This window comes from Pseudorca crassidens, chromosome 3, assembly GCF_039906515.1.
Source record: "Pseudorca crassidens isolate mPseCra1 chromosome 3, mPseCra1.hap1, whole genome shotgun sequence".
In the NCBI taxonomy this organism is placed as follows: Eukaryota; Metazoa; Chordata; class Mammalia; order Artiodactyla; family Delphinidae; genus Pseudorca; species Pseudorca crassidens.
Window position 1 is genome coordinate 161,812,115 of NC_090298.1, and position 21,917 is coordinate 161,834,031.

At 56.1% G+C, this 21,917-nt stretch overlaps 3 protein-coding genes across 5 annotated transcripts; 2 read left to right on the plus strand and 1 right to left on the minus strand.

The window, feature by feature from the left end:
• Positions 1–3,163: 3,163 nt before the first annotated feature.
• On the minus strand, positions 3,164–4,908 carry TSSK6 (testis specific serine kinase 6). The gene has a single exon (XM_067733378.1). It carries the CDS (start codon positions 4,137–4,139, stop codon positions 3,318–3,320), a length of 822 nt encoding a protein of 273 aa, XP_067589479.1. The 5' UTR covers positions 4,140–4,908; the 3' UTR covers positions 3,164–3,317.
• Positions 4,909–4,938: 30 nt separating this feature from the next.
• NDUFA13 (NADH:ubiquinone oxidoreductase subunit A13) lies at positions 4,939–12,655 on the plus strand. The gene is made up of 5 exons (XM_067733382.1): positions 4,939–5,086; positions 10,273–10,351; positions 11,707–11,778; positions 12,175–12,244; positions 12,462–12,655. The coding sequence occupies exons 1-5, from the start codon at positions 4,993–4,995 to the stop codon at positions 12,579–12,581; spliced, it is 435 nt and encodes a 144-aa protein (XP_067589483.1). The 5' UTR covers positions 4,939–4,992; the 3' UTR covers positions 12,582–12,655.
• Positions 12,656–12,797: 142 nt separating this feature from the next.
• Positions 12,798–21,884, plus strand: YJEFN3 (YjeF N-terminal domain containing 3). Of its 3 annotated transcripts, none has more exons than XM_067733379.1 (6): positions 12,798–13,287; positions 17,277–17,385; positions 19,452–19,562; positions 19,799–19,912; positions 19,992–20,142; positions 21,621–21,884. In XM_067733379.1, the coding sequence occupies exons 1-6, from the start codon at positions 13,172–13,174 to the stop codon at positions 21,824–21,826; spliced, it is 807 nt and encodes a 268-aa protein (XP_067589480.1). In that variant the 5' UTR covers positions 12,798–13,171; the 3' UTR covers positions 21,827–21,884. The 3 variants fall into 3 exon arrangements, with proteins under 3 accessions (XP_067589480.1, XP_067589481.1, XP_067589482.1); XM_067733380.1 differs by having other exon boundaries at positions 19,868–19,912; XM_067733381.1 differs by lacking the exon at positions 19,452–19,562.
• The last annotated feature ends 33 nt before the right edge of the window (positions 21,885–21,917 follow it).

The following is a 21,917-nucleotide window of genomic DNA, read 5'->3' on the forward strand; positions in this document are numbered from 1 at the left end:
TCTTTGATAATAAATGTTTAAAAAAATAATCTCCCACCAAACCGGAACAGAAGTTCCAGTAAACAAAGACGCTGGAATCAATGGCTATACATTGTGTCATGAGGAAGTTTTAGAATCTGAAGGACAATAAAGAAATGGATCAAAAAAAAAAAAAAAGAAATGGATGATGTGTTGGCTGTATTTTTTTTTTCGTCCCCTCAGCCCTGGTATCCCACGTTTTTGTTGCGGCTTTGGGGCAGCTTGGAAACTTGGGAAGGGACAGCAGGGTGCTTGGTTGACGGGGAGTCAAAGGAAAGGAGAGGACACCTGCTTCTTGGGCTTCTTTCAGGCCTCACTTGTCATGGGTATTTAGTCTTCCCCTAACTGGGTTCCGCACCCTTGCTTCTGGGCCTCCATTTCCACCAGAACCTGGGGCTTTGTGGCCCGTTTACCCACAGCGCTGGGGGAGTGCAGTGAGAATGTAGTGGGTTTTGCCCATCGGCCTGGCTCCTAGCCATCACCAGCCTCCACCCCAGAGTGGTGGGCTTTTCTGGATTGGCACGGCATTGGGTGTCTGCTGCAGGACATGATGTGCTTAGATTCTAAGCACAGAGGGTGGGAGCCACCCGGCTGGCTCCGAAATGAACAATTTCTGGTGAAAATTTGTTTTCAGAGCTTGACACACTTTCAAAATTGTATTCACAAAAATGAGACTTGTAAGCACTTCGGTGAATTCCGATGTGCAGTAAATGTCACCCTGTTTTCCTAGGTGCTTTTATTTACTTATATATTTTTTCTCTTCTTTTCTTTTTTTGCGGTACGCGGGCCTCTCACTGCTGTGGCCTCTCCCGCCGCGGAGCACAGGCTCCGGATGCGCAGGCCCAGTGGCCACGGCCCACGAGACCAGCCGCTCCGCGGCACGTGGGATCCTCCCAGACCGGGGCACGAACCTGCGTCCCCTGCATCGGCAGGCAGACTCTCAACCACTGCACCACCAGGGAAGCCCTACTTATATATTTTGCTGTTTCTTGTTATTGGGGCATCTCTGCCTCCAGCCTCCCCCGTGGCCATGACTAGCCTGGGCAAGGCATAGAACTGGTACAAGACATGACTGAAATTAAACGCAACCCTGTCCTCCACCCGTGACACATAATGACTGGTGCCCCACACCCCGACACTGGCTGAGAGAAGCCCGCTTCCGGGGTTCCACGGCCAGCCTTCAAGTGAGTCTTTGCTGGATTAGGCACAAGCTTCTCCGTGGACAGAGGGCAAGTCTCATGCATCTTATCCAGCTAACAAGTGGGACACCAGCCCTGGTCCCTGAGACCTTGTCCCCTCTGAACTGAGTTGTGGGTGTGGCCGTGAGGCAGGAGGACCCCAGGCCCATTGCTTACACAGATCAATCAGTGGACAGAAAAAGGCATGTGCCATGCCCCAGGCATTGGGATCACACCTTGAGACAAGGGTGAGGAGGGAAAGAATGGGGTATCACGGGAGGTGACCTTTTTAGGCCAAGTCTCGCGTGAAGGGAGGGGAAAAGTGGTGCAGGGAGTGGGAGCAGCTTGTGCAAAGCCTCAGAGGTGAGACCAAGCAAGGCAGGTTGAGGACAAAGGAGAGTAGTGTGGCTGGACCTTAGGGGGAAGGGGAGAAGGATGTGGCTTTTATTGAGTGAGCAAGTCATTTCCCCTTTCTTAGCCTGTTTCTTCCTCTGCAAAATGAGGGGGTTGGGGCCACAGCCTATTTGAAGGGAGTGAGGGGAGAGGTGGCACACAATCCCCAGGACACCTGAGAGCCATGGAGGGTGAGGGAGCAAGGGGTGGGGTATGGTCAGACCCATAAATGACCACCCTCCTCAGGTACTGTGGGGCTCTGGTGGAGGCAGGTAGGAAGGGCCTAGGGAGGTGTTTCCCATACACCCCAAATGACAACAGCCACTGTCACCAAACCCAGTAACCTCATCACAGGCAAAATAACCCCCAAGCTCCCCCAGGCCCTGTGGGGTCCCTCTCCAGATACCAGACACACACCTTTTACCTCTCCACCTCCTTTCCCCCTCCATTCCAGCTACAGGAGTCCCTAGCATTACTCAAACACACCAGCTCCATCTTGTCTTGGGAACACTTGGAACGCTCCTTTTGCTGTTTGCAGTGTTTGATTCCTTCCCGGCTCAGCTCAAATGGCGTTCCCTTCAGTCCCTCCTTGCTCACCCCCACCTGGCATTTAGCAACAACTTACAATTATTTTATTTTCACGCCATTCTTTTATTTTACTTTTCACTTGCTCCCTTCACTGACAGCAGGGATGAATCCAAGCCATTTGGCTGAGTCCCAGAGCCTGGCACACAGCAGGCGCTCAAAAAAAATGCATGAATGAACAGAGTAAAGAATGAACCCTCAGACAAATGCCCCACCCTCGACTCTTCCCCGAAGCTCTTAACCCTCACCAAAGAAGGGACCCTCACTAAGGAGAGCTTCCACCACCTCCCCACCCCACTTCAGACATATCTAGGTGCAAATCCTGGCTGTTCTTGGGCAAGGGATACCGGTGTGGGCATCAATTTTCTCTTTTGCAACTGCTGTTTCTGTAGGGACAGGCGACCCCCGCCCCTTGCTGTACCATCCTTAAACACCGGAAGGGTGCTGGGGTTCTTGCTCCCTAGTCCAGCACCTCCATTCCCAGGAGCATTACGACGCCGGGGACGACTCCAAAGCCCCTTCGAGTCTGCCCAAGATGGGGAGCCCGAAAGGTCTGGGTTCGAATCCTTCCAACTCCCTTTTCAGACCTGTAGCAAGAACCTCTACAAATCTTTCTCTAAAATGGGGCGCCCGCGCCTGCCTTCTCCCAGGGAGCGATCCCCTCCCCCCAGCTCCGTAAAAGGGGGCGTCGCTAGAGCCAGGTGCGAGAAAGAGCGAGTTTATTCCAAGTTCCAAGGGGGGCAGCGCCTGGAGCGCGCCGTCCCTCACCGGCATGCGCGGCTGGCTGTGGACAGACGCCCTCCGCGCGCGTCCGCTCGCCAGCAGCTTCTCCAAGCAGCCACTGCCGGCCGCGTAGCGGTCGCTCATTCCGCACGGGGGCAACGTTTCCCTCTCCTCTCGTCCTGCCCCTTCCCGGGGGCCTTCCCTCGGGGAACCGAGGAAGCTTCTTCTCTTGGGATCGTGGCGGAGGAGCTGCATTCCAAACGGGGTCGACTGCCGCCCACGGCGTCGAAGTGGCAAAGAGGAAAGGGCGGGTGCGCAGTGTCGCGCGGCGGCTTCGCGGAACTCCGGAAGCGCGCTTCTTGCGCGTGCGCTGCGCTTGCGCAGTGCACGGGGCGGCAGGAATGGTGGGAGCCCCGGCTTCTAGCCGGAGTCCTCCGAACGCAGCCAGCAGTTGCGCGCTACTTGGCTCGCGGAGGGCCTGGCCGTCGGGCTGAACTGCAGCAACTCGGCTATTAGGGCCTTGCAGTGCTCAGACAGCTCGAGGCCATCGGGGTAGAGAACGCCGCGCTTCTGACGCCGGGGCAGGCCGGCGATGTCGGAGTCGTCGAAGGGCATACACCCGGTGACCATGACGTAGAGCACAACACCCAGGCTCCATATGTCGTACTTCTTGGGGTCGTAGGGGATGCCGAGGAGTACCTCGGGCGACGCGTAGGCGGCCGAGCCGCAGTAGGTGGTGCTCAGGTCGGGGTAGCCATGCGCCTGACGGCCGAAGCCGAAGTCAGTGAGCTTGACGCGGCGTTCATCAGGGCTCAGCAGCACGTTTTCGCACTTGAGGTCGCGGTGCACCAGGTGGTGGTCGTGCAGGTAGCGCACAGCACCGGCAATCTGCCCGAAGAGGTCGCGTGCCTGCCCCCCGGGGATGCGCCCGTTTCGCTGCACGGCCTGCAGTAGGTCGGTGGCGGCCGCCTCCATCACGATGTACAGCTTCCCGTTGCACACCTCGATGAACTCGAAGACGTGCACGATGTGCGGGTGCCGCACGCCCCGAAGGATGGACAACTCGCGTGGCAGGAACTTGTTGACGAAGTCTGGCGGCGCGCGCCGCCGGTCCACCACCTTGATGGCCACCGGGCCCTTGTATTTCTTGGACGTGGCCACCTTCACCTTGGAGTAACTGCCCTCGCCTATCGTGCGGCCCAGTTTATAGCCGAGTTCGCTCAGAAGCTTGTCGCCCGACATAGTGGCGCCTGAAGCGCGTGGGGAGCAGGAGGCGGCTGCTGTCGGTGGGCGGCCGGACTCCTATCTCGGGCCTAACCCATGGCACTTGGCACCTGCACACCCCCACCCCCATGTGCCCACTCCCGGGCCCCCACCGCCGCGGTGCCCTTTATTGCCTAGGTAACAATTTCTGCCTTGTGAAGTGAACGCGGGCGTCACCCCGCCTCGGGGTGGGGCCCCAGACCCCGCCCCGTGGTGCCCCCCAAGGCCCTAGCTAGGGCTTTGTGACTCATGATCACGCTGAATGGTCCAGTTCCCGATGAGAGGACACTAGCAAGGAGTCCCGACCACCACGGGGAGTGGAATCCGTGCCTGGGATTGGGGCGGCTCCTCATGAGTCCGAATCTGAGTAGCAGCCGTCCCCCAACTTCTGTACTCAGCCCTGACCCTGTGAAGCCCTGGGCTGCCCACAGGGCCCCCCGAGGGGGAGAAAATGGGGAAGAGATCTGAGGGTTTCTAACTGGCCTGCACATCGCCCCAGAGGTAAGGTGAATAGGTGGTCCTTTGGTGCAAGGACCCTGGCGACCGGCCGGGCTGCAGGCTTTGACACCGACTAAGCCACGCCCCGTGTGGGAGAAGAAAAAATAAGGACTCTACGGCCGCAGCTGGGGCGTGCAGTCGATCCCGGGCCCAGCTATCCGAGCTCTCTCACGCACTGGGGTAGGTAGGTGCACCGGGGTAGGTAGGTGCACCAGCGCCCTAGGTTTCGCAGCCGTGTGCGAGACCGGCGCGGCAGCTTCCGCCACACTCATTATGGCGTTGGCCGCCGTTGCGTAACTTCCTCCCGCGACCGGAAGTGCAGGGTCCTGTAAGTATGGCGGCGTCGAAGGTGAAGCAGGACATGCCCCCGCTGGGGGGCTACGGCCCTATCGACTACAAGCGGAACCTTCCGCGTCGGGGACTGTCGGGTCAGTGTCGCCCTGCGCCGGGGTGTCAGGGTCTGGGCCTTCTGGGTGCCTCGGCGGGGTCGGGACGCCGGGGAGTCTAGCGGGCCTCAGTTTCCCTCTCCATATGACGGGAAGCGGAGTTCCAGGATCCCCAACAGCTTCAGTACTAACAATAACGACAACTGCTGCAGTTTGTCGAGCATTTACTAAGCCCTTTGCCTCCTCGGAACAGCCCAAGAGGTCGGTCCCGTTAATTATTCCCATTTTACAATTGATGAAACTGAGGTTAATTTAGCCCGCGCCGCGATCCTTCCGCCACGTTCCAGTTTCACAGGTGGGGAAACTGAGGCCCGAGAGAGGATGCGACCTCCCCACGGGGCCACCCAGAGCAAAGCTGGGGCCGAAACCCGGAATACCGAGGGAATTTAAAAGATGGTCTGAAAAAAAAAAAAAGAGAAGATGTTCTGTGCAGTGGTTCCTCTCTGGTGGCCCCCAACTTCAGGCTATCCCAGAATTATGTGTTCTTAAAATTGTCCAGGGTTCTAAGTAACGTTTTAAAATTTTTTATTGGGTTTAACACAAAAAATGTAAGCGAGAAAGTAAAAGGCGCCCATACTCTGCACCCAAGGATAACAGAGAAATACAAAAAATGTAAAACGAGTTAAGAATGAATACTTTGTTGCAAGTCATTGAACTTTACATTTAACCATGCGCATGTTGTGCAAATTATGCCTCAATTAAAAAGCAAAAAAATTCATGGGCATGGTTTCAAAAAAAAAAAAGTTATAATTCAGACAGTAGAAAAGTTACTGTCAGGTGAAAACTCAGGTCTTCTCCTGCCCCTTCTTGGCTTTTTTCTAATCCAGAACAAAGGTTGGCAAACTTTATCCGTAAAGAGCCGGCTAAGTAGTTCGTGCTTTCTCTGCCAGATGGTCTTTATCCACTATTGCTGCTTTTTTTTTCAACTTTGCAAACCTAAAAGTGTTCTTAGCCCGAGGGACATACAAAAACAGGTTACAGACTAGATTTGGCACCACATGGGCACTCGACTCTAGACTCATTCCTAGATTCAACAAATATAAAGCAATCTTTGAGTCTCTTCTTGACACCCAGGTCAGTGCACTTCTCGGGTGTGTGACATGAGGTCTTTTATACATGGATAGTTCTGTGACCAGGCTGCAGAAGGACCCTAGCCCTTGGGTCTCCCTGGGCTTCCCACAGTCAGCATCTCTTTCATTTTTAAGTGACAAATGTGGCCCATATCCCGGTCCTCTATCAGTTAATAATACAGCAGTGCCTCCCGTGTGCCTCAGATACCACCAGTTGGGGTTGGGTCTCCCATCACAGCCCTTGACACCAACTTTCATTGCAGCACATACAGACCCACCCCAGTCTTTCCTGGTTGCAGAGGGGTGAGGAATATAAGACCACATTCCTTTCTGGGATGTGGTCTTCATTTATGTACCTGCATTTAGTAATTGTTAAGTGCATCCGTGGTGCTGGGCTGTGTCCTGAGGAGTTCACTGTTTAGCTGAGGAGACAGACACATCACTCCATAATTTCCCATTATGGTCAGTGCCGAGGCCTAGGATAACTGGGGCTTGCTTTAGCCAGAATGGGCGAAAGGACCTCTCTGAAAAGGATTTCCCCAGGCAGAGGGAACAGTAAATGCAAAGGCCCTACAGTCTGTCTTACACCCTGCCCTTGTCCTCTGTCCTCCAGCCTTATCCACAGCTGCCCTCTCCCAATCAGTCTTGCTCTTGTCAAGGCACTGTGGCCCCAAGCCTGGCACCGACTCCCCTTTTCTCTGCGTGGCCCACTCAGTGCCAACATCCCAGAACATGCCAAGCTGGCTCAGGCCGCCTTTAATCCATGCTGCTACCGAAGTGACTGCTACCCCCACCTTTTCCCTTTATCTCTCACCCCCAGCTCTCCTCTCTCCACTCCCACCTGCACCCAGTGAGTGGCCCTTTCTTTTTTTCTGGTATCTTTAACATTTTTATTGAGATTCACATGCCATACCATACAGTTCACCCATTTCATGTGTACAGATCACCAATTTTGAGTCTATTCACAGGTATGCAACCATCGCCATGATCTAAATTTACAAAATTTTCATCACCCCAAAAAGAAATGCTCTACCCGTTAGCAGTCACTCCACATTCTCTCCCAGCCCCTGACAAGCTAGTGCTTTCTGTCTCTGTGGATTTGCCTCTCATATAAATGGCATCATTCACTCTGTGTCCTTTTTGTGTGACTTCTCAGCACGTTTTTAATGCTTATGTTGTAGTGTTTCAGTGCTTCATTCTTTTTTATGGCTGAATAATACTCTTGTATGGATGGACCACATTTTGTGTGTCCATTTACCACTTGTTGGACATTTGAGTTGTCTCCACCTTTTGGCTGTTACGAACAGTGCTGCTGTGAACATTCCTGTACAGGTTTCTGTGTGAACATATGTTTCCTTTCTCTGAGGTGGAGTGGAATTGCTGGGTCACATGGTAACTCCCTATTTAACATTGTGAGGAACTGCCAGACTATTCCCAAGTTGGCTGTACCATTTTACGTTCCCACCTGCAATGTACGGGAGTTCGAATTTCTCTGCATCTGGACAACACTAATTACTTTCCATTTAAAAAACTTTTAGCCATCCTAGTAGGTGTGAGGTGGTATCTAGTGTGGCTTTGATTTGCATTTCCCTAGGGACTAACGATGTTGAACATCTTTTCATGTGTTTATTGGCCATTTGTATAGCTTCCTTGAAGAAATTTCTGTTCAAATCCTTTATGCATTTTTAATTGGGTGGTTAGTCATTTTATTATTGAGTTTTAAGAGTTCTTTATATATTTTGGATACCATTCCCTTATCAGGTATATGATCTGCAAATACTTTCTTCCAGTCTGTGGGTTGTCTTTTCAGCTCATTGATGGTGTCATTTGCAGCACAAAAGTTTTAAATTTCAACGAAGTCCAGTTCTGTTTTTTCTTTTGTCACTTGTGCTTCTGGTGTCATATCTAAGAAACCATTGCCTTATCCAGGGTCACAGAGAATGACTTCTCTGTTTTCTAAGAGTTTTATCTCTTAGTACATTGAGGTCTTTGATCCATTTTGAGTTAATTTTTGTGTATGGAGGGAGGAAGGAGCACACTTCTTTTGCATGTAGCTATCCAGTGGTCCAATTTGCTGAAAAGACTGTTCTGTCCCCATTGAATTATCTTGGCACCCTCGTCCAAAATCAATTGACCATAAATGTGAGGGTTTATTTCTGGACTCTCAGCTCTGTTCCATCAATGTACATGTCTATCCTTATGCCAGGGCACACTGTCTTGTACACACAGCTGCGTGATAAGTTTGAAGAGTCCTCCAACCTTGTTCTTCTTTTTCAGAATTGTTTCAGCTATTCTGGTCCCTTGCATTTCCATATGAATTTCACGATCTGCTTGTCAATTTCTGTGGGATGGTGGGGGGGAAGGTTGGGATTCTGATGGGGACTGTTGAATCTGTAGCTCAGTTTGGAGAGTGCTGCCATCTGAACAATGTTAAGTTCTGATCCATGAACACAGGATGCGTTTCTATTCATTCAGGTCTTCTTTACACGTGGCCCGCCACCCCCTTCTGGGCATGCCCCTCGTTGGCCTCTCCCACCAGACTGGCAGCTCTGGAGGCACAGACACCCCCTGAAGGCCTGGGGCCTCGGCCTCACCACTGTCAATGAGGAATAGATGAGTTAGAGCTGCATCATCTTAAAGGCCACCTTACCTTAGTCTTGGAATTTATCTTACAGATGGGCCCACACATGGGTGCCCAATGTTGAGGGCAAGAGGTCCTCACAAAGACAGTCTCTCAGTCTTTTCCCTGGGGCTGGGTCGGAAGAAGCAGCCCCGGGCCTCTCTGCAGCTGTTGCAAATAACGGGCAGCTCTGATGAAACACTCCCACCCAATGGAGAGAACGTTGAGTGCCCAACACAGGTGGTCAGCCATTGTGGGAGAGCCACGAGTGCACTACGGACCGGTCCTGGGCACTCGGCCCTCTCAGGAGAGGTCCTACTTCTGAGCACAGGAACCAGGGTGCCCTCGCTACCTTGTCCCCCATAACATGGAAGTGCCTTACCGTGAGCTCATGTTTTTAACAGGTTGAACTAAAGGGATTAAAAAATTGAGCCAGTTTTTCATTTATCTCTGGGTCCAACAGAGGTGCCAGAGGAGCCTTGTGCTGGAGACGAGCTGAAGAAGAAAGAGCCCCCACTTTGTCCCCCCACGAGTCCCAGGAAGTGGCTTTACCCACCATTTGCCGGTCCTTTACTGGGTGTTAAATGGAGCTCGGTCTGGCTGAGCTTGTCAATTCATCCCAGCAACCACGAGTTCTGTCCAGAGGAGAGACTGAGGCTTGAAAGATGAGGTGGTGCAGGACGAGCCAGCCCCAGCCAGGCCCCAAGCGTCCAGACCTCCCTGAAGACCCCAGCAGGCCCACGGCCTGTCAGTCAGAATTACAGCACAGGTGCCCACGGGTTCTCAGTAAATATTCATTTCAGCCTCTGTCTCCTGGGGTCCCGGGAAGGGGATCCACCCTACTGGGACGGGAGGAAGCAGCACCTGGGAGCCCAGGGGGTGGCTGGGCAGCCCCTGCAGGGCACTGCCTGCCTCCAGCAGCCCCATCCAGCCCCCTGTGGGTAGCACACAGGGAGGTGGCCCAGGCAGCCGGGACCTCCGTGGAGCTGGGACCCAGCATGGACACCGTCCTTCCCCACGGGGACCAGCTGGCTGAAGGGAACCAAACGACCTTCTAGTCAGTGGCGGGGCCAGGGCCACCCAGCCATAAACGTTTAGGCCCTCAGGCCCTCTCATAGTCTCTGCCCGTCCTGTACCTTCCAGGAACCCTGGCATGGGGGCAGAGGTGTAGCAGCCTGGTGCCCCTGCCCGCAGAGTGGGTGAATGGGATAAAGAGTGGGCTGCAGCTGTGGGGGAGGGGGTGTCCAAGGGAGGGGGCCAGTGGACTTTCCACAGAGACAAAAAAAAGTAGTCTGAAAAAATAGGCATTAGAGATGGTACCGGCCATCTCTGGCAGGGGGTTCGTGAGGGCTTTTGCCTTCTCCCTCATTCATGTTACTGGACTGTTTGCACAGTGAGTGGGTTATGCTTCAGGAGAAGAAAGGACAAGGTGGCCTGTCCCACGTGCAGGTGCTGAGCAGCGCCCCCTCTCCCCACAGGCTACAGCATGTTCGCCGTGGGCATCGGGACCTTGCTGTTTGGGTACTGGAGCATGATGAAGTGGAACCGCGAACGCAGGTAGGCCCTGCGCTGGTGAGGATGGGAGGGTGGGGACGTGTGCCTGTGGACTTAGTGTACCTCGGGGCCCCTTGTCAACTCCTCAGGCCTCAGTAGGTGCAGGCCCTGACACAGCAAGTCGATTTCTGGGCTTTACCCTCAAGGAATGACTGACTAGTAAGCAAGAAGCTCGCCGCCAGATGTTTACTGGGTGCCCTTGACCTCCACCACTGGGTACCCGAGGGTCCACGTTAGCATAGCAGACGTGGAGGTGGAAGGACAGGCCCGTGATGCACTCTCTTAGGGGGTTTTTGTCTTTTTGTGGGTGGTGACCGGGCAATGGTGATATAAAGGCTTAAAAAGCAGATCATGCAAGATAGTGGCCGGGCCAGCCGTACAGGGCCTGAGGGACCCAGGTCTGCAACGGCCTTGGTTGGGACTCTTGCCGCCTCTGAGCTTGCCGGACGCCCCGCCACGTGGCTTCTTCTCAGTGGCTCCCAACAAGCTAGGCCCCTCCACCCTCTCCCACTCTGTGTCCTGTGTCCTTAGCACCCACCTTGAGCTTGCTCACCCCCAGCACAGGCGGTGCTGGAGAAGGCCTAGCAAGTGGAGGGAGCTCAGCATTGTTGAGTGAACTCAGGAGCACCTGGCGGGTGCTGGACGCTAGGGCCGCCACACTGGACAGGCAAGACCAGGCCCAGTCTCCCAGAGGGACCCAGTAGTAACCACGGTGTGTGACTGTGGTGAGGGCAGCAGCCTGGAGCGGGGCTGCTACCCTGGGTCCTGGGGGATGGGGAGGGGGTGGGAGGGTTGAGGTGGGGGCTGAAGTTCACCCAGACCCTTCCTTGTGCTGCTGTGAGATTTCTGGTGATGAGGGGACAGGGCCGGAGGCCACTCCCCGGGCCACATCATTGGGCATCGCTCTCCCCACACCTCCCAGCACAGATGGGGCTGGTGGCTTGGAGATGCCAAAAAGCAGGGAGAAGAAAGGAGCTGCCCACGATGCTTGCTCCCCCACGGCTATCTTGCAGTGAAAGTGATGTGATTTTGTAAAGTCCAGAACCCCATGATGAACGTTCCCCACAGTTCACTGCAGTCATCAGGCCCGGGCTATTTTTAGGATTTAAAAAAAAGTTTTGAACTGAAAAGAAAGTGTGAAGCCAGCAGTCTTGTGGACTGACGCCGCCTGTGTCAACTGCATGCCCCCCCATCCCCCGTCTCAGGCTGTCAGTGGGCAGAGCCCACTGCCCAAGCCCTTCCCCCTTGCTTGCCTCTCCCCCAAACCCCTTTCCAGGGTAATGCATGTCCAAGGGCCTCATCATCTGCCCCCCATCCCACCATGGTCTGACCTGAGTGTTGGTTTTGGGGTTTCACAGGCGCCTGCAGATCGAGGACTTCGAGGCCCGCATTGCACTGATGCCTCTGTTGCAGGCAGAGAAGGACCGGAGGTGTGCTGCTGGGGCCAGGGTCGGGAGGTTACAGGCCTGAGTGCTGCAGCCTGCAGCGTGGGATAAGGCCAGAACACACATGGGGACCGACAGCCATGACCTTGTACGTGGCTCCAGGGGATGCCCTCGTCCTTGGAGAGGGCCCCAAACTTGATTTGCAGCAGAGACCCAAGAGAGAATGGAAGGGCTTCTGGAGGAGGGGGCATTGGGGCCGGGCAGGAGGACAGTAAGAGTCTGCCAGTGGAAGAAAGGAAAGAAGAGGGGTCAGCATGCGCAGGGTTGAAAGCTGCAGGAGGTGATGGGGAGGTGGGGCAGGGACACATTTGGCAGGTTTGTTCGGCAGGGGCCCCTCAGGGTGGTCAGGCCTGTCCCCCACCTCCCACCCTGTCCCTGCAGGGTTCTCCAGATGCTTCGGGAGAACTTGGAGGAGGAGGCGATCATCATGAAGGACGTGCCGGATTGGAAGGTGGGTCCTCAGCAGGGAGGGCGGGGGTCTAGGCCACTGCAGAAACGCAGCCTCCCACAGAAAGCCTGGGGCCGAGGGGTAGTGGGTGTCAAGTGCCAGAAGGGGAAGGCAGTTTTGGGTGTAGGCACAGTGGCTGCCAGGCCTGGTGGGGTCCCAGCAGGCTGCATGGGCCTAAGGGGTTAGCTGCACCGCCACCCATACCCTTCTGTCCCCTCAGGTAGGCGAGTCTGTGTTCCACACAACGCGCTGGGTGACCCCCATGATGGGCGAGCTCTACGGGCTGCGCACGAACGAGGAGATTCTCCGCTCCACCTATGGCTTCAGGTGGTACACGTAGGCACCTGTGCCCTTCAGACCACTGGACCCCTACTCCCTCCCTACCAGGAGAGAATAAACGCTCTGGAGACTGGCCTGCCTGTGTCCTAGGGACTGAGTGATTGGGGGTTGGGGGCTACGGGGTGTCACAGGAGGTGCAGGGACTAAGCAGAAGATGCCAATGGGATGGCCCCTGGATCACCCTTTAGCATCGGCTACCAAATGTGCCTGGACTTTTTCCTACCTTTTTTGAAACCCTGCTTGTCAGCAGCCAACACCTTCAGACTGGGGGGCTTCTCCACCTGGGTACGGGGTGGGTGGGTGACCTGCATAGGAGAGCACCGGGGTGGAGAGGGGCGCAGCACAGGCGGGTCCCCGCGCTCCTAAGCCAGGATCCCATAGCAGGGGTAACCGGCCCATCGCTGCCCCTCCAGACTTTGTTTTCTTGCCAATATTCGCAACTCTGGGATTCCCGCCATCCTCTGAGGCAGCAGTGGGGTTAAGTCCACTTGCACCTACCGACCAACGGCTGTGCACAGCGCCTTCGCGGCGTCTCCTGATTGGCGGACACACGGTGGGCGGGAGGAGAGAGGACGCCCCCTCTGCCCAGGGATGCACTTAAAAGGCTGTGGTGGTGGTGGCTGCCTGCGCGCCCAGATCACCTCCGCCATGAGCAGCGCGGCTGGCCCGGACCTAGCGGAGGCACCCGAGGAGCGGTGTTTCCTCAGGTCAGCCGGGGGGAGAGGGACGGGAGGCTGGGGCATGGCTGGAAGAGGGCCTGGGGGACCAGGGGCTGTAGATCAGAGGCAAAGGCATGGCCGGGATGGGGGGGCAGGGAGAATCCCAGGCCCATCCGCATTTCACTGGAGAGACAGCCTGCAGCTGCCGACACCTCCAAAGCTGCGTTACCAGGGAAACGGCATCTGCAGCAGGCCCGCCCGTCATGAATTACTCATCAGCACCACTGGTCGCTCCCCCATTACCCACAGCCTAAGCAGGGCCCGCCTCCCCTTTCCATCTTTCCCAGGGACCCTGGAGCCCATGCCCCTTGTCTCCCATCCGGGAAGAGCTGAGCTCTTTTAGCTCCTCAAATGCTCACACCCTCCTTGATAGTGTACCTGCTACTAACCCCTTGTTCAGAGAAGAAAACTGAAGGCTGGGGAGGGAAGCCACTGGCTGAGCTAGGGCTAAAGTGAGTTTTAAATACATGGGGCCACTTGCCAGTGGGCTGATGAATTTGGGGTCTGGAGCTGGCAGCTCTGGTTGTGCCTTCCACCTTGTCCTAAGTCATCCTCTTGTGTCCTCTAAGCGCTTGTGACATGGGACCCCAAGCAGGGCTGTAGACCTCACTGTAAACCAGACCCCACAGTCCTTTGTGCGGCCACCTGCCCACTGTCCACTCAGCCCCTCTTCTCAAGGCAGATCCTGTGCAGCGACTGGCTGATGTCCAGACTCAGCGAGAGACCCAGCACATGCTAGGCAGGGGGAAGAAAGTGTTTTAGAAGCTGGAGCTGTGACTTCACCTGGTGTGGGGGATGGGGGGGCCTCAGATGCCAACTAAGGAGTGATGGGGTGCTGTGTGTTGGGTGGGAGTGGAACACGGGGAGAGGAGGCTGAGATGAGAGACATAATGGGGGGCATGTAAGGTGAGGAATTTGAATATTCTCTGAACACTGGGGACCCATAAGAAGGTTTAGGACAGGGGGTGGTGAAATCTGGTGTTCAAGTTTTCAAAGCCCCCTCGGCTTGTGTTGAGTTTGGGGGGATGTGACTGCAGTAGGCAGCCAGGTGAGCAATGATGAAGGGCTGGTGGGCAGAGTCACGAGGGTGGAGAGAAGCAGATGGAGCTGAGAAAGCAGGGAGTGTGTGGCACAGGCACCCTAGCCTCAGAGCTTCATCTCTAAAAAGCCCCCTCCTGGAGCATTTTGCCCCTTCTGGGGCTGGTGGGCAAATCCCGGGACCTCACATCTCCTCTCATCTGGGGGCTGAGGTTGGGAGAAGCAAGAGGCACCCTCATAAACTGAGCACCATCCCCCAGTCCCATAACAGTTCTGCCCTATCCCCTTCCCTGCCCAGAGCAGCTGCTGCCCCTACCCTCAGGCTCCTAAGCCTGGACTGCCCTCTGCCTGTGGAGTCCCGGTTATCTCTCCAGTGACCGGTTAGGCAGGAAGATAAGGTTCCAAGTGGAGGCCAGAGGCCAAAGCTTTGGAACAGAGAAAGAAGAGGAGGAATGCATGATCCTCCCCCAGCCCTCCTGCGGGGGCAACAGAGCTGTCACAAGGTGAAGATAGAGGAATGAGCCATATTCCTCCTGCCTGCCTGCCTGCCTGTGCTGGGTCTTTGTTGCTGCTCGCGGGCTTTCTCTACTTGCGGCGAGCAGGGCTACTCTTCGTGGAGGTGTCTGGGCTTCTCATTGCGGTGGCTTCTCGTTGTGGAGCACGGGCTCTAGGCACGCGGATTTCAGTAGTTGCGGCTCGCGGGCTCTAGAGCTCAGGCTCAGTAGTGTGGCACATGGGCTTAGTTGCTCTGCGGCTATGTGGGATCTTCCCAGACCAGGGCTTGAACCTGTGTCCCCTGCACTGGCAGGCGGATTCTTAACCACTGCACCACCAGGGAAGCCCTGCCACATTCTTAAAGCACCTTCGACATTCTTTCTCAGGAGCTGGGCCGGCCTGTCCTGTGGGTGCTCTTCATCTGGCCCCACCATGAGGTCTGTTTCCCCATGCGGTCCTTCAACCTCCTGCAGCTTCAGCCGCAGACAACCTGGGAGTTGAATCTGGCTCTGCTCGCTGGGGTGACAAGGCATGTCACCTTGCCCTAAGCCTCCATCTTCCCCATCTGTGTGGGACCCTGAAGTATCTTTCTGACCAAGTTTCTTAGCCTCGCTCTCTCTGCCTCTCTTCTGTCCCTTGAACCTGCCAAGTTCATTTCCACCACAGGGCCTCGGCCCTCACTGTTCTTGCCACCTAGATTACCTCCCACAGCACTCCAGGCCAGCTCCTCCAGGAAGCCCTCCCTGACTCCCCATCGCATAGCAATGTTTGCTTCCCACCTCCACCCCTCCTGCTGCCTGGCCTGGTCACACTGCACAATTGGCTAGAAGGTTGTGGTCTCCTGCTCACAGAATCAAAAAAAGGAACCTCAGGATTCATCCCAACAAACCTCTGCCCATCTGTAGGTCTCCCTCTGCTTTGCTCACACCCCATCCGTGGCTCTGGAGACAGACACCAAGGGTAGAAGGCTCAGTTTTCCAACTTGCTTCCTACATGACTCTGGGCAAACCATTTTATTTATCTGAGTTGTTATATGTTCTTCCAACTCTTCTGGGCCTGGTCCTTTTACGATAATAATAATAATGATAATATCCTAATAACAATTATTATTATTATCACTATACTCTAGGGTGTGCTGAGCTGGGGGCAAGTGCAGTTCCCCAGCTGGAAGGGGTCCTGGCTATGGGAAGCTGGCATCAGGCTATAGACCCTGCCCAGCTGCTCCAGCCCCTGATTCTGGAGTGAAGAACGTCTTCCAGTCCTCAATGCCAGCCAGCTCTTCCTCTCTGTAGCCACCAAGCCCAGACCAAGGCCAGCCTGGGCCCTGCTCTTAGAAGGGCCCAACACTTGGTTTAATGCTCTGCCATCACCATCTTAAAACTCTTAATAATTATTGATCAAGGGGCCCCACATTTGCATTTTGCACTGGACGTTGAAAATTAGCCTGTCCTGCCTTCTCTTTTGCAAGGCTCAGAGAGATGAGACGGACCTCAGTCACTCACTGAGCTGGGGGCTGAGCTTCACCTCAAGCACTTTGGCTCCATTTCTCTGGCCACAATTATTGAATTTTATCACTGTCCCTGAAAGAGGGATCACCAATGAGTCTCATAGCTGCAGGCGCCACAGCCACCTCCCCATGTGAGCCATCAAACTCTGCTGCCTTGGACTTCCCTGGTGGCACAGTGGTTAAGAATCCGCCTGCCAATGCAGGGGACACGGGTTCTTGCCCTGGTCCGGGAAGATCCCACATGCCGCGGAGCAACTAAGCCCATGCGCCACAACTACTGAAGCCCCCGCGCCTAGAGCCCGTGCTAGGCAACAAGAGAAGCCACCACAATGAGAAGGCTGCACGTCGCAATGAAGAGTAGCCCCTGCTCGCCGCAACTAGAGAAAGCCCGCGCGCAGCAACGAACACCCAACGTGGCCAAAAAAACAAAGCAAAACAAAACAAAACTCTGCTGCCTTTAAAACCCTCCTCCCCACAGGCACCCCCAGTCCAGTTGACCTCCAGTGTCCTAGAATCCTTTCAGTGGTTTTCACTGCCTGAAATCCACGCGTCACCCCCAACAACTAAGTCCTTCATGCTCTATTCCCCCCTCTGGGTTCCTCTTGCCTTGGGGGCTGGGGGCATCTGGGTGAGGCTCTATATCCCATGCTTTGGGGCAATAGAACAACATGCACGGCCATGCACTTCTTCTACCACCAGAGGGCTCCCGCGCCTCAGGCTTGTGCTCAAAACTCCCGCAGCCTTCCAGGCTTCAGTTCAACGGTGTGCACGATGGATGAGGAAACTGAGGGTCTTCGGCTCTGGGCACGGGGTGGGGGTGGCATCCGGGCCTGGCTCAGAGCATTGGTGGCACATTTCTGGCTCCAGCTGAGTCTCTGTCTCTAAGTCTTTCCGTCTCTCTGTGTCTCTGAGCATTTCTCCCCACTCTGACCCCCAGCACAGCCGAGGCAGCTGCCCTGGAGCGGGAGTTGCTGGAAGATTATCGCTTCGGGCGGCAGCAGCTGGTGGAGTGGTGCGGCCATGCTAGTGCCGTGGCTGTGACCAAGGTACCTGACCCCTGATCCTCAACCTTGACCCCCAACCAGATGGCCAGCCCACCAGAGTGGAGGCCTAGCTGCATGACCCCCATGGCCAGGAAGGTCATTTCTGCCCTCAAGAAGCCCCTCTTTGCTTGGGGCCACCCCAGCCCATCACTCAGATGGGGAAACTGAGGTCCAAAGAAGATCATCACTGGCCCAGGCCAGTGTGTTAATGAGCGTCAGGACAGAGACGGGGGTCCCCACAGATGTGGAGGCAACAACAGAGATGGGTCTGGGGCCCTTGACTGCCTGCCTCTGCCACCTCCTGGGTCTTGAGCAGAGGGGACGTCAGTTCCTGAAGTCTGAGCACCCGCAAACAACTCCCAGCCACAGGTGGGGGAACTGAGGCCCAGAGGTGGGGAGGGGTCTGCACAGGGCCCTGGGGGGTTGGAAGTAAAGCTATGTTTGGCTCTGGAGCAAACCCCCAGGCCTCAAGGTGCCTGCAAGAGATGCAAGAATAATAGCAATGACGATACTACTGTCCAGTGTTTCGTGTCATGTTGCCAAACCACGCTGGGCCTCAGTTTCCTCCTCTGAAAAAGGGTAATAAACTGACACCAATTAATAAACACAAATGCCTTAAGAAAGTGCCTGATTGAGTCAGGGCTCCAGCAGGTAACCCTTTTCCTCTTCCTCCCCTTCTTCCTCCTCTTCTTATTACCACTGTGTACTTTTTTTTTTTTTTTGCGGTACGCGGGCCTCTCACTGTTGAGACCTCTCCCGTTGCGGAGCACAGGCTCAGCGGCCATGGCTCACGGGCCCAGCCGCTCCACGGCACGTGGGATCTTCCCGGACCGGGGCACGAACCCGTGTCCCCTGCATCGGCAGGCGGACTCTCGACCACTGCGCCACCAGGGAAGCCCACCACTGTATACTTTTTAAAAAACTTAATAATATCTTTCTTTATGGGGCCTCAATTGTCTTTTAACTTAAATGTTGCTAGTTCCAAGTGAAACAGATCCTGAGTGAGATGCTCAGAGGAAAAGAGAACAATGAAAATCAAAGCCACAAAAGCAAACCCAGTGTAGTAAACTCATGCCTGGCCGTTGATGACCAACCGTCCAGTTTTTGCGCTGAAAGCTCTGTGTTTGTCCAGAGGCCCCTTGGTCCTAGCCAGCTGCATGTTATCACTCTCCCCGACTTGGTTGTGGGTCTGGGGCTCTGGGCATGGCGTGGTGGGGTCATAGGTAGGACCAGGTTGGGTCAGGACCTTGCTGAGGCCCTGGGGAGGAGACTCAAAAAGGAACTAACTTTCCCTCTGTGTGGTTGGAGGTTAGAGTAGAGTTGGGCCCCCTGGAGCCACCCTGGGCCTGGTAGAGACCCCACAAGCATGTCGGAGCCATTGTTACTCCCATTCGATAGAGGCTGGGGAAGGAGAGTGAGCTGAGGCCAAGCAGAGAGTCAGGGTAGGGCTGAGACTCTTCTGCGTTAAAGAGAGGGAGATACACAGAGACAGAGAGGAGAGTCTGAGAGATATAGAGATGGAGAGAAAGAGAGACACAGAGGCAAAGACAGAAATGAGAGAAACAGATGAGGAGAGACACGTAGAGAGTCTGAGAGATACAGAGAGAAAGACAGGGAGGTGAAGACAGAGGCCAACAGAGAGGGACAGACGGAGAGAGACAGGGTATGGCGCGTTGGAAAAATACCCCCCTCCCCTACTCCCTCCAGCTTTGGGGCCTCCGGGAGGGACGGAGGCCTGGAAACATGAGCAGTGGGAGGGGCAGCCACTGCGGTGGAAAAAGGTGGAAGAATGTCTGCAACTCAGGCCGAGAATAAACAAACCGCACTCTGGGCTCGGGTGGTGGCAGGAGGCACGTTTTTCTGCTTGGGCTTGGCAGAGCCTGAGGCAAGGACTCTGGGTCTCCAACAAGGAAACTGAGGCCCCCAGAGGCCCCAGCCCCTCTCCTCCCGTCCTGTCCTCTTGCCTCCAGGGCCGAGCCCTATCCCATCCTCTACTCCAGGCCTCAGTTTCCCCACTGGAGTAAGAAGTTCCGAACGCCATGCCTTTGCCTTTGCTGTGCCCCTGCCAGGTGTTCCCTTTGCCTGCCCACTCCCGGAAGCAGAGGACGGTGCTAGTCGTGTGCGGCCCGGAGCAGAATGGGGCAGTGGGGCTGGTCTGTGCCCGGCACCTGCGGGTGTTTGTGAGTAGCAAGAATTTCCTTGGCCTCTCAGGGTCACGCTCCCAACCCATCCTTGAAAAAAAATTGCTTCCTCCTCTTATTAGTGTCCCAGGGGGAGGATGAGGCATGTCAGGTTACAGAATATGCCCAGTGCTTGTGCCAGGCAGTGTCTGCTGCCTGGTACCCAGATCTGGGGACAGAGGCCCAGTGGGGAGCCTGGGAGGGCCCCAGTGCTGACCCCTTCCCGCTCCCCACAGGAGTACGAACCAACCATCTTCTACCCCACACGCTCACTGGACCCGCTGCACCGGGACCTGACTACCCAGTGTGAGAAGATGGACATCCCCTTCCTGTCCTATCTGCCCACGGAGGTCAGCTCGGGTGGCAACTGAGGGGGTTGGTGGGGGACAGTGCCCCAAGATTGCCCCCTGACCCTGCCTGCCCTCCCAGGTCCAGCTCATCAACAACGCCTACAGACTGGTGGTGGACGCCGTGCTGGGCCCCGGTGTGGAGCCGGGCAAGGTCGGGGGCCCCTGCATGCGTGCGCTGGCCACGCTCAAGCTACTGTCCATCCCCCTCGTGAGCCTGGACATTCCCTCAGGCATGTCAGGTGGAGTGGGGGGCATGAGGACCTGGAGGGCTTGGGTGGAGGCCCCTGTACCCTGGCTTCTGGTGGTCCCAGCCTGTCTGCCCACTCTGAGCCTCAGTTTCCCCAGCGTGGATGGATCCTGCACTCTGGGTGAGGCTGAGGGTCATGTCCATCCCTCGGATGGGGAGTACCCAGGCTGGTGCCCGTGTGACCCTGGGTCCCCTCCCCCCTACACCCAGCACAGTGTGCCCGCTGCCCACCCTGGCCCAGTCACCCGGGGCAGACGTGAGCTCACTCGGCAAAGGCCCCGCTCATCCTGGCCACCGCCCCAGGCCTGTTGGAGCCATTAGGCAATGGGCAGAACAGAACAAACAGCTGCTGGCCAGCCAGACCCTCCGTGGGGGTGGCCAGACTCAGGGGGACATCACCCGGCTTACAAGACCCCAGGGTCATACCAGCAGGATGCCACAGAGCGGGGGGTGGTGTCTAAGGGAGGAGGTGGTCTGGGGGGACAGGCTGCAAGCTCTTGTCTGAACAGATAGCCTTGGACAGAGAGGGTCTCCCTGTTAGGTCAGAAGGGCTTATTAGTGGCCCCTAGTCTGAGGGTGGAGGCTCATTTGAGGGATGGCAGAGGCTACAACCCAATGAGGGAGGGGGTCAGGGTCCTGCCAAGTCAAAAGGCAAGATCTAGTCTGAAGGTGAAGGCAGGGATGTCAGGTCAGAGGGAAGAGTCTCTAGTCAGAGGGAGGAGGCTGGCTGCTCAAGTTGGGAGGGGCGGGGGGCACATCTTGTCAGAGGCAAGAACCTGGGGCAAAGAGACAGGTCTGATGGGGTAGGCTTGCCTGAGGATGGTGGCAAGTCTGTCCCCTGAGTAGAGAGTGGGGATCTGGGAGGAGGCTGGGAGGTCTGGGTGGAAAGAGACTTTAGTTTAAGTAGGGGAGCTCAGGATTGATAGGCAGGGAGGTATAGAGATGGCAGACGCATAGGTCTGATTGGGAAAGGGCAGCAGGTATAAATGAGGTCGTCTGAAGGCAGAAGCTCTGGTCAGAGGAGGAGCGAAACATCTCCGGGGAGTGGGGAGAAACTGGCCTGAGGACAGAGGCTCAGTTTTTTTTTTTTTTTTTTTTTTTTGTGGTACGCGGGCCTCTCACTGTTGTGGCCTCTCCCGTTGCGGAGCACAGGTTCCGGACGCGCAGGCTCAGCGGCCATGGCTCACGGGCCCAGCCGCTCCGCGGCATGTGGGATCTTCCCAGACCGGGGCACGAACCTGTGTCCCCTGCATCGGCAGGCGGACTCTCAACCACTGTGCCACCAGGGAAGCCCCCAGAGGCTCAGTTTTATGGGAGGCAGGTCTGACCAAACTCATGGGTCAGAGCAGAGGCTGTGTCTGATGGGGAAGGGGAAGTGGGTGATGGGGCGGCAGGTCTCTTGTCTGACAGCCTGCACCCCTCCCAGCTCCTGATCCCCGCCTCCCATCCTTCCTCCCTCAGGCTGGGACCCAGAGACCGGCGGCGACGCCGAGGACGGGCTACGACCCGACGTGCTCGTATCGCTGGCGGCGCCCAAGCAATGCGCCGGCCGCTTCTCCGGGCGCCACCACTTCGTGGCCGGCAGGTTCGTGCCCGACGACGTGCGCCGAAAGTTCGCTCTGCGCCTGCCGGGGTACACGGGCACCGACTGCATCGCGGCGCTTTGACAGCCACCCGTGCCCACGCGGCTTGGGCCCGCGCCAATAAACACACGTACCACCGCCACCTCGCCTGGGCCTCCTCTGTGCGCGGGGTCTG